The 12,168-nt window shown below is 41.6% G+C and overlaps 1 protein-coding gene across 1 annotated transcript in view; it reads left to right on the top strand.

The window, feature by feature from the left end:
• Positions 1 to 12,168, top strand: part of SLC5A8 (solute carrier family 5 member 8) — a 42,220-nt gene that overhangs the window by 25,960 nt on the left and 4,092 nt on the right. Inside the window, exons 10-14 of the mRNA XM_045826652.1 lie at positions 1,728 to 1,795; positions 3,345 to 3,431; positions 4,911 to 5,119; positions 8,607 to 8,710; positions 12,038 to 12,117. Coding sequence (XP_045682608.1) covers positions 1,728 to 1,795; positions 3,345 to 3,431; positions 4,911 to 5,119; positions 8,607 to 8,710; positions 12,038 to 12,117 — 548 coding nt within the window. The remainder of the gene's footprint in view (positions 1 to 1,727; positions 1,796 to 3,344; positions 3,432 to 4,910; positions 5,120 to 8,606; positions 8,711 to 12,037; positions 12,118 to 12,168) is intronic.

The following is a 12,168-nucleotide window of genomic DNA, read 5'->3' on the forward strand; positions in this document are numbered from 1 at the left end:
TTGTGTGTATGTGTTTTAGAATGAATGACTAACATTTTTTAAAAAAAGAATCTTAAGATTCTAAAAGAACCTTAGCAAAATCATGTGAGCAAACTGTCAAAGAAATTATAAATAAAACCCAGTTTTGAGCCATAATTCTATATATAACTGCCATGGCTATAACCTGAAACAAGAGCTTAATTTGTATTCTTCACTGTACCTTTATTTTAATTTAAATAGTATTGCATCCTTTTATTGTATACCCAGTTTTAATCCTGGAGCATAATTTAAGAATGATACAATACTTCCTGAAGAATAAGACTGGCTTACTAAGGGGTTATTGAAACTGGATGGTTTAGTAGAATGAATAGAAGATTTGGAAGCCAGAAAAACCCCATCTTGCTTCATTAATTTACTTGCTATTAGCCTTGAGCAAACCCAATAACCCATTTGAGCCTCTGTTTCTTTACATGGGAAATATTTGCGTTACAGGGATACTGTAAGGTTTAGAGATAATGCATGTCAAATAAGAGGCAATAGCTGGTGATTAACAATGAGATTTGCATGAAATTATTATCTCAAGGCATTTACAGTAAGGACTTCATCAAGAAAAACATGGCAGATGATTTGACTGTTTTTGATGACTTTGAACACCAAAATCCATAGTGGTGGCCGTGCATGAGCTATCAAATGAAGAAGACTCAAGCTAATCCTATTAGGATCAGAGACATAAAAAAGTCATGCACTAAGAGCTCTTTGCAAAAAATGAATAAAAGTTTTTTCCATTTAGCTACAATGAAATTATTTACTGAATATACTTAACAAAGGTGTGAGGGTTAGTGCAAGTAAGAGGAATAACATAATATAAGGAATGCACCAATTTTATGATGAGCAAATTTCTTATTTATATTACTGTATTTTGAGTTGTACGTGTGGGAAATTATATTGAATAACTTCAGCTGATCTTTGCTGAATGGAAGTCTTTAAAAATAAAGATTTTTTTAAAAAAAATAAGTTTTCCTATAATTTAAATAGTAAAGTATGTACTTGGAGAAAATCTGGAAAATACTGAAATTTAAAAAAACCCCATAATCTGACCACCAGTGGAGGCTACAGAATTTCTATCAACAAGTTTTTGGAGAAATTTTTACAGAAGGGAGAATATGATACTTGTCTTGAAACTGCCTTTCTTTGCTAGCTTAACAGGAAAGGCTTGGGCCTGTTGGTGGAGATTATGAGAGGATTTAAGGTCCTAGACCACCCCTCTGTGTGGATTGCCAATTCCCAGAAGAAACGAACACTTAAAGTCAGAAGACTCTGATTTCCAATGTTTACTACTCCCTTCCCCTACCACATTGTACAGAGCAGTGTGGAACTGTGTCCTGTTTTTGGCCAACTGAAAACGGAGACCCGAGCCTTCTTTTATATTAAAGAAATATTGATGGAGGATTAGATTAATCATACAATAGTTCTTAGCTTTAAAAATCCCTATAGTTAATTCTAGGGATTCTTTACTTATATAACCTAATGTTGTAATTAATCCTTGGACACAATTTCAGGATTTTCTTTCCTTCACACACTGCTGATTCGGTAGGAAAACACCCTTTTCTTTTTTCAGCGGGCTCTGGTGTATGTGGCCATTCTTCACCGCAGTCATGCTACCCGCTTTGAATCAAAGGTGTGCTAGCTTATTCTATTGAGAAGTCTAATCCTCTGGGTCTACACTGCCTTTTACCTCGTCCATCTAGGTGTGCTGTTTGGAGTCCTGTGTATTGCGATGGCTGCTCTGGCATCACTAATGGGGGCTCTGTTGCAGGTAAGAGCTGACCCTCAAAGCTTTGAGTCATAATCACTTTTTATTTTTAATGCCGATGTGACCTTTCTTCCAGATGTCTCTTTTTATATATTTACCACATAAAGGAACTGAGGTGACTAAGTTATTTTAAAAATTTTTTAAATTAAACTTTCCATTTTGAGGTAATTGTAGATTTACACGCAATTGTAAAAAGTAATAGAGAGATCTCATATACATGCTTTACCCGCTTTCCTTCGATGGTCTGGTGACATCTTGCAAAACAGTAAGTGCAGCATCACGACCAGGCTGTGGACAATGATACAGTCAAGCGATGGAACCTTTCCATCTCCACAAGGGTCCCTCCTGTTGCCCTTTTGTAGCCACGCCCACTTCCCTCCTGCCCCTAGTTCCTCCTCCACCCCTGGCAACCACTAATGTATTTCCCATTTCTATAATCTCACCACACCAAGAATGTTATATGAAGGGAATCACATAGTATGTAACCTTTTGAGACTGGCTTCCACAGGAGTTATGAACGGACCCCTTGGCTCATACCACGAGTCCGCATCCTCCTCAGACACCACAAATACCCACACTCCTTCCCTAGTTCATAAGGTAGGCGTTTTCCCTGTGGACAAATTAATGTGCCCTCGACACTCCTTTTACGGTCCCATCCTCTCTCAAAAACTAGCTATCTGATTATTGGGAACACAGACCTCTTGGGAGTTTCAGCTGTTTGCATTTCTCCGTTCTTCACACTGTAAACTTCGAGGTCATGTCTTTGGCCTCTATACCTCAAAGCAAAGGTTGCCATTGGTCAGTTGGATTTTATATCTCTTTCCATGTGATTTGATACGTCTTTTTTAAAATCACATTTTTTGTTCTAGTTCCATACTTGGGGAACCAAGGATGTCATTGGGTTTCTTTGCCATCTGCAGTCCCTTAGCGGCACTTGTCTACACCCTTGTTTCCAGGGGGACTTTGAGAGAATGAAAGCACAGAGGAGTGATGTGATTGATCATCAAGGTCTGGGAGAACCAGGCTGGGAGGAGTGTTGTCACTCTTGACTTAGGCTTCATGTGGGTGCTCCCATTGTCCCCTGAGTCTCCACCTCCCTTACAGTTGGCTTCCCTTTTTTGAGGATGCATGAGGGAGCATGTGGATACTGGATGCTAAGACGCAGAAGTTTCCAAGTTCTGATGATCTCTCTTCCAATGACAAGGCTGCCATGCTTTGGGGGAGGATCCAAAGTGTTTTAAATCCTTATCCTGATGACATTTATTTGAAACATTTTTTTAAAGATTTTATTTATTTATTTTTAGAGAGGGAAGGGAGGGAGAGGGAGAGAGAGAGAGAGAGAGAGAGAGAGAGAGAGAAAGGCATCAATGTGCGGTTGCTGGGGGCTGTGGCCTGCAACCCAGGCATGTGCCCTGACTGGGAATTGAACCTGCGATGCTTTGGTTCATAGCCTGCGCTCAATCCACTGAGCTACGCCAGCCAGGGCTTAATTTGAAACATTTTAACTCTGGACTTGAAATTTCTAATTGCCGACTTTATCTTATTTCTGTAGGCAGCACTTAGCATAATCGGCATGATCGGTGGACCGCTTCTGGGCTTGTTTTCTTTGGGCATTTTGGTTCCCTTTGCCAACTCAACTGTAAGTATAAAGAATGAATAGGTGTAAAGCTTTCTTTCCAAAATGCAGTAGTGGCTTTACAATTTTTTCTTAGTTGTAAAGATGTGGTTCCTATGACATCCCTCAGCAGTGACTTGTCTCAGTGACTTAGACTACTCATACCAGCTCGGCTGGGGTGTACAGTGAAGTGCTGTGCACCAGGAGCCTGCATTTGTGGAGCCCAGTGTAAACAGCCAGAACAGTATAGTGCAACTTCACACATTCATAATATAAGTAAAGGGCAACATTTCTTGTGCATGTATCCTTTTGTTCTTCTTGAAAATTAACCATTAACAATTAAAGAAGGAGGTTGACAGGCTCAGATATGAGAACTTTAAGGGGAGCAGGGCTGAGGGTACCTGTGAATATCCAGAGTACAGCAAAAAGGGCAATAAGGTCTTCACCACCTCGACCACAGAGTTTCTACTTCTGATAGTTAAAGCTGCAGTAAACGTCAGGGCATCAAACATAAAGAACCCCAATTCTGCCTTCAGGGGTTCCCAGCCTAAGGAAACAGCTCACAGTCCTTGTCCGTAACGTGAATCCTCCAGTCTGGTCAGCAGCCCTCTCACTCTCCCATCGTGCCTTGGCTTATGTTTTCCCCCTTCCGTCAAATATTCTCCCCTGTCCGCTCTATGTGGAGCCTGAGGTACAGGCTGCCCTCTCTGATCGTTATTCTTAAAGGAAGGAGGGAAATTCCACCCCAGAGGAAGGGGCTTCCCAGCTCCGGGTTTGCCTTTATCCCCGTCATTTGGAACTAGGGCTTACATCATTCCAGAGGCCGCAAAACACCTGGATTACTGATAACAAGCAAGAGTGGGGGGCCCAAGTTTTCCACAGGCTGGGAAAACTGATGTCTTCAGAGAGGACGTCTCCATTTATCTCTCGAAACACTTGGCTTGGTTGTATGCACCGTCACTGTCACTTGGGAGAACTGTTCGCCGTTTGCCCCACCGGCCATGACCCTGCAGCACGGTCCCAGTCGTGCACGTTGTTAACTATAGGAAGGGACTCTGTCGTTCCTTCTTCTTCATAGTCCGTGGTTCATGTGGCGTGCCATTTGCTCACAGGTTAAATAAAGATAGGGCTGGCCTGGAGGCAGCAACAGGACTGTTGTAGTTATTTGGGTGTGACGAGATGAGGAGGCCAGAGCAGAGTGCTGGCCATGGAAACGGCGTGGAAGAAGTGGAAGTATGAGACTTATGAAAGAAAATGGGCAGGCCTTGGTGACTGGCTAGACCAGGAGACCAAGAAAGAGAATGGAGTTATAGAGTCCTCGGGGCTGAGGGATCAGGGGCCCGTGGTGAGGTGACAAAAGGTAAGGGATCTGGTGAGGGGGAACAGTTTCAGGAGGAAGCTGGTAAATTTGGCTTAGACCATGTTGAGCTTAACCTTGTAATGTCAACGTCCATCTCAAAGCAAACTGTGTTGTTGTTTTTCTTTTAAACACTTGTTTTGCAGGGAGCACTCGTTGGTCTGTTGGCTGGATTTGGTGCTTCTTTCTGGGTCGGAATTGGAGCTCAGCTTTATCCCCCTCTTCCTGAGAGATCCATGCCGCTTCCCCTCCAAACCAGTGGCTGTACTAATAGCACAGGCAATGGGACAAATTGGATGACAACTACAGAAATGCCATTTTCTACTAGTGCTTTTCAAATACACAATGTTGAAAGGTATTGAATTGAGCTTTATAATGTCATAATTTTTAAAAATAGATATGTGGCAGCCCTGGCTGGTGTAGCTCAGTGGATTGAGCACGAGCTGTGAACCAAAGCATCACAGGTTTGATTCCCAGTCAGGGCACATGCCTGGGTTGCAGGCCACGGCCCCCAGCAACCTCACATTGATGTTTCTCTCTCTCTCTCTCTTTCTCCCTCCCTTCCCTCTCTAAAAATAAATAAATGAAATCTTTAAAAAAATAGATGTGGCAGGTAAAAAACCCCAGTTTCTTCCTGCAACACGGTGGTTTTTGCATAATTTGGAAATGAGTAGAGCGCAGTGGCTTTCTGCTATAATAGCTTGTTCAGAAATAGCAAAATAAAAAGCCATACTTTTTCAGTTTCTATAGAAACTTCTGCCTTACCTACAGATCTGGAGAAGGCTTGAATACTAACAACAACAACAAAAATAAAAATTCCATTATGGGCAAATGCTATGAAGTATCATCTCTAGTTGAGTGAAAATTTTCTTCGTCAACTTAAAAACTTTTAAAGTGAAAAGCTCAATTATGGAAAAAAAAACATTGCTTACATAGTCTTTGAAGTATACAGGTTTTACTGACCAAAGCTACAGTTGTCTAAATATGTGGCTATTTGTTCAGTTTTAAAGATTCCAAATTGTTAGAGCACTAGCAGTGGGTTGGACCTGAGGCCTTCCTGCTGGAGTTTTCAGCATGCAGTACACTTTTGAGCTTCTGGTTACTGATGCTGCCTGATTTACTACAGTGATGCAGACCTGTCAGTAGATGATTGTTTTATTGTACAGGGGGTGCGAGAGCAAGGCTCTCTTTAGTGAGTATGTAGTTGACCCTTGAACAGTACAGGTCTATACTATGCGGGTGCAGTTAGTTATACACAGATGTTTTTCAATGAATACCTAAAGTACTATAAATACATTCTTCTTCCTTATGATTTTGTTAATGTTTTCTTTCTCCAGCTTACTTTGTTCTAAGAATACAGTACATAATACACATAACATACAAAATATATGTTCATTGACTGTTTATGTTGTTGGTAAGGCTTCTGGTCAACAGTAGGCTCTTAGCAGTAAAGTTTTGGGGGAGGCAAAAGTTATGTGCACATTTTCAGCTGTGCAGCTGGCTGGGGCCTCAACGTCCTCATTTTTCAAGGGCCAGTTGTGTAAATGTCCAGCCTGAAAGCATAAACCCTGTGGATATGGCCAAGGACCGGGAAGACGAGACCACTGCCCTCAAAGTATTGGCCCAGTTCCAGCTTGCCCTGAATAAAACCATTGGAGAACCATTCCCTTGCAGGGGTGTCCAACCTGTAGCCCATGGACTGCATGCAGCTCAACTCAAAATTGCAAATTTACTCAAAACACTATGACAGTTTTTTGTGATTATGTGTCACAATGTATTTCATATGTGGCCAAAGACAACTCTTCTTCTTCCAGTGTGGCCCAGAGATGCTAAAAGGTTGGACACCTGTGCTAAGGTCAAAACATGATCTCTCTCTCTTGAGAGAAGTAGTGTGACATTATTAGTGATTTATGTCCCACAGGGAATTCAGCTATGAGAATGTTTGTCAGTGGGAGCTCAAGGTTGGAACTCTCCACAGGTAGAGACTAAAGGTCATTCCAGAACCTGGGGCATATTTAGAGAGATTTGACTAGGTGGGCTGCTGTGGGGAGAGGGGTACGGAAATGCAGGGAGCAGTCTGGACAGGCACGAAACCACTAATGAGGGCCCTGGTGAGATGTCATTAGTCAGAGTCACAGGGGAGAAAAGATTAATGGGAGGGTAAGTGGGAGGATGTTCAGGGTGTACTTATTTTACAATTTTTTAATTGTTGTTCAATTACTATTTTCCTCATTCCCCCCCTCCCATTATTCTCCCATGCCTTACCCACCCCCACCTCGTGCATTCAATCCTCCCCTGGCCCTTGTCTTTGTTCATGGGTTCTTTATACACGTTCCTTGACTTGACCCTTCCAATTATGCTCATCATTTGTTCTGATTATGTAAACATCTCTCTTAATTTAAGAGTCTAAGAGAAAAATGGTTATTTGAATCCCTGAAGCAAATAAATCAGCTGAGGTTTACTGTGTGCCTGGTACCATAATAACACTTTTATATGTTAGCTTATTTATAAAATAACTCAGCTAATAAACAGGTTCTTTTAAATATGAACTGTGTACTCAGCCCTGGGCTGGTTCCTCATGTGGCAGCCACAGAAAGTCTTCCCCTCACAGTTACTGTGGCTCTTGCCTTACAGGAAATGATCCCTTAGCTGGAGAGAGTGTATTAATATACACAAAACAACTAAGTCAGTAAGTACAATAAGTATAATAACCAGCACCTGGTAGGTAGCTAATAAATGCTTGATAAATACTTGTTAAAAGGATGAATATAAACAAAGCTGAAGCATAGATGTGTATGAAGACTTCACAGGTGTCGTCCCACTAAAAGAATGCAGAGGTTGGCTAGAGGGAGAAGTTCTGGAAAGTCCTTCTTGTCATAGAAAATGACCAGAAGGAAAGTCAGACAAGAAAATAAACTATTGAACAACACACTGAGACAGGGGGTAACCCTGGGCTGTCATGGGGGCCAGGAGGAGGAAGAGCCTAACATAGTCTGGGTGGAGCCAAGGAAGCCTTCTTAGAAGAATATTACACGAGCAGGAGCCAATCAGGTGAACGAGGCTGGGAGAAGGGGCAGAAGGAAGGAGGACTGCGCACTGCAGAACGGAGAAACAACGTACGGAAAGGCGTGCTGGCCTGAATCCGCACGGCATCTTCGGAAATCATCCAGAGGGCCGTCTCACTGAAGATGGAACAAGAGGCCCATCGGTGGCCTCACTCCTGGGTTTCGGTCACCCGGATTCAGTTTTTACTTTTTTAAGTTCCCAGTACGTGCCCACTGTGCTTCTGAGGGCTGGTGTTCGCCCCTCTCTAGGGCGCTTTCTTCCGGAACCTTTTGTGATTCAGATCTCAGTTTAAATGTCACTGCTTCACAAAGGCTTTCTCTGACCACACATCAGGTTGTAGTTCCTTCTTTCCACCCTGTTAATGTCACATGGCCTCGTTTCCTTTTCCATTACAGCACTTTCCGTCAGTGGAAGTTACTACACTGATTAATTCGTTGACTTGTTTATTGTGTTTATCTCCCCGTTCGAATGTAAACTCTATGCGTGCAGGAACCTCACCTTCCTTTTCAATGGTAGACTTTCAGATGACAAGAATGGTGCCTGGGACACCAATCGGAGTTGAATGAACGCACACGGACATTTAGTATTATAGTATAAAGTCAAGGTTAAGTCATACTTTTCATTCCTGATCCAATAAGATAAACTTGGGACAGCAGGTTATGACATTAAAATCATTATGAAACATTGCATTTAGAGTTTTCCATAAGGATTATTGACACTCTTAGTTGCTAGGAGCATTACGTGACATCTCACAGTTACGCTGTGCTCTCTCTTAGGACTCCACTCATGGATAACTGGTATTCCTTATCGTACCTGTACTTCAGCACCCTTGGGACTTTGGTGACGTTACTCGTGGGAATGCTTCTCAGTTTATTAACAGGTAAGTGTATAAACACCAGTGTTGTATTTTTTTACCTCTACATCAGTTTTTACCATATCTGTTCTCTAGCTGTTTATGTTATTTCACTATAGTCCTGTTAACAGCTAGTTTAATTGTTTGCTGCATTTTACTCATGGGAAGTTTGAGGGCAGGAGACTCATCTCTATTCGAATCTTTGTTCTGCCATTTACTAGCCACATGCACTTGGAAAAGTCTGTATAGCTACTCTGAGCCTTAGCTATCTTTTGTGTGAACTGAGAATAATAATAATCGACCTGCCTGTCTCACAGGTTGCTTTAAGACAAAAATAAAATGCTTGAAAGAAATTGCATAATCCCACTACAATGCTAGGGATTTTACATATATTGTTACCACAGCCCTGTGTCGTTGTCCCACACCGACCTTTGTGAACTGTACAGAAGTACAGACATGTGAGGAGTGATGATTATAAACTTTATAGTAAATAGTGTGTGAGGGCTATTTGCAGATGTTCATAAACTTTAAAAAAATAATTTAATAAATCAAATTGATAATGCACATAGTATACGCTGCTCTCTTGGATTGCTGCAGAACTGTTTCCCTGGGACTTCGGTTTGTCCTCTCTCCTTGAATTCCCTTGTTCTCCTTCCTGTGTGAGATTCCCTGCCGTCTGCACCCTACCTCTCCTGATTCTGGTTTACCTCCTTAATTGAATGCATCACGTGGAAAAGAGGAGATTTTGGAAGAGATGCATGCCTGAAGAAAACATCTTTAATGCTCCCTTTTACTTGATTGTTTGAGTAGAGAATCCTAGGTTAAAAATAACTCCCTTGTCTGTGAGAGGATGTCTTAATTTTCATCTGGCTTTCCTGTGTTTCTGTTGAGAATGCCAGTGTCATGCTACCTGCCGACCCCTTGCCTGTGGCCCCTTTCACAGCGCTGCCCTGCTCGAGGCCGTCAGTGGGGCCTTGCAGTCTGAAGACCCATGATCTTCAGTTCTGGGGCATTTTCTTATATTATTTCTTTTGTAATTTCCTGCTTTCTCTTTCTGCAAAGTCCCTTTAAGTTAAATGTTCCCATCTTGTAGAGTTCTTCTAATTTTCTTACCTTTTCTCTCCTATTTTCCACCTCTGTGCCTATTAGGTCTACTACATGGGATAATTTCTTCAACTGCTTTTCCAATACTTCTCAAAGGAGCACTCTGACCCAGCCTTGAGAATAGTCTGTAAGGGAAGGAGGGCAAGCCTCTAGTAGGAGGCTTTGCAGTAATCAGGTGAGCGGTCACAGTGGCTCGGACCAGGCTAGTAGCGTGGGTTGGTGAAAAGAGCCAGGCTCTCTCGTTTCCTACATTCCCGCACACGGTTGCATCCATAGCAGCCAGACTGGGGGAGGCAGCTCCACCGCCCTCTTTATCCGATGTGTAGCAACCAGTCAGACATCCTGCACTTGGTCCCAGTGTGTGGGATGTCTTTGCTTTCTGCTACAAAGCTACCAGCACCGTGACACTCGAAGGAATCCTTCTCTCGTTGTTTTTTGCTACCCGAATAGCACTGTCTTCCAAACTTCTGACACTTGTGTTTATAATTAATAAATTATGTGAATAATTACTGGTGAACATAATATAATTATATCTATATTAATTATAATATTATTATCTATTATAACGTATAATTATGACCCATTTAGAACAAAGCTTGTAACTATTTGTTAACCGTGAAACAGTTGTTTTAAATTACTCTGTTTCTTTTCAAAACAAACTGGGCTTTTTCTCGTAAATAAAATTACCAGCACAGTAGGCTTGTTCTCTTGTCTGTTTTGATACACAGAGTGGGCAAAAGTACATTTACAGTTGTTTGTATGGAAAATAATACCATCATTAACAAATAATACAATAAGAATAAACTCTGTGTTTCTCATACTCACAACTGTAAACCTACTTTTGCCTCTTCTTGTATATTAAGACAAATTTTAAATTTTTCTCACCAGTAATCCAGTTGTTTATATCTGGAACACAGCTAACCTGCACTATCAGACTTTTGGTCCTTATTTAACCCATTTTTTTCCTTTAAGAATGGGGTATTAGAGAAATCTTTTTTTTCCTTAAATGCTTTGATTTTCAAACCCTACACAACTGCATGTTTTGTTTTAAAAAGTAAAGCTCTTTCCAGGAGAACAGGCATCCAGTTTGGTTAAAAAACACTTCAACTTTATACATGTCGTAAATGACATTCTCACTCCACAGCGGCAGTGAACACCTGGGAAAGAATCTAGAAACATAAAATTCTGGTGCTCCTTGGGAATTATATTTCAATTCTACTGTAGGATACTGGGAATCTGGAAGACCAGGCCAAATAGACTTGGTGGGTGTTTAAGCGTCACCTCACCAGGCCCTGTGCACTGGGAGCATGTCTCATCATCGGGGAAGTGGGGTGAAGAGTTCCCTGAGTAGATGGCGAACTGTGAGTGCGGGGACGGTTTTCCTCACTCTGCCTCTCCAGCACCTCACAGAGTCTCCAGCACGTGGTCGGCAATGATGTTGAGTGAATTCATCTGAAGCTGATCTCCTCTTGAGAACAGCAGAGGTTCCCAAAATTAAAACTCTAGTATTTTTACTAAAGTGGTGCTTCTCAAATATTGGAGGGAATAATGATCACTTCGAAAATTTGGTGCAAGTCAGAATTCAGTGCCCGTCCCCCCAGAGATTCTAACTGGGCCTTTCCAGGTTGGAGTCGGGGAATCTGCATTTTAAGTAGTTCTCCTAGGCGATTTATGTGGAGGTTCTTTGAGATACACGGTTTTAAAAGCATCCTCTTTGATCCACAAATAAAATAACAAATCAAAGCAAAACCTTCGGGAAGAGGAATTGGATCAAACACCAATCATCATATTGGTTTTTATTTAAATAATTCATTCAACCGTTTATACTTTCCTGCATTTCTTCACACACATCCACATTCATAGCCACCAAATAGAGAAAAGGCAACTTGACCATCTGAGGCAGAGGCAAATGCTTTGATATTTTATTTGTAGATCGTGAAGGATGCTCTTAAATTGGTTTTCCCACCAGTATCGGGCCACATGACACGTTCTCTAGTTGAGTACCAGGTGAGGCAGCTGGCTTGCATTTATCTTGAAACACTGGACTCACACTGATCAGTGCCAGCCTTGCAGAATAAGGCAAGGGAGACAGTGGGCTAAGTGTCCAGCACTATCTAAAAGCTTTTCTTTCTCTTTGTGTTTTATGTGTGTAGAGTTGAATGTGCACAAGTTCAATGCCTGTGTGATGGGTGGTCACTGGGTAGTTATAGGTATCCTTTTAATAATGTAAATAATGTGTATATTTTTCAGGAGGAAGAAAACAAAACTTAGACCGCAAATTTCTCTTAACTAAAGAGGATGTTTTATCAACTTTTGACATTTTTAAGAAAGTAAGTTGGATTTCTTTTTCCCTCAAATTAGTACAACTGCTTTTACCACCT

This window comes from Phyllostomus hastatus, unplaced genomic scaffold, assembly GCF_019186645.2.
Source record: "Phyllostomus hastatus isolate PE091 unplaced genomic scaffold, TTU_PhHast_1.1 phas_scaffold_755, whole genome shotgun sequence".
NCBI classification, from domain to species: Eukaryota; Metazoa; Chordata; class Mammalia; order Chiroptera; family Phyllostomidae; genus Phyllostomus; species Phyllostomus hastatus.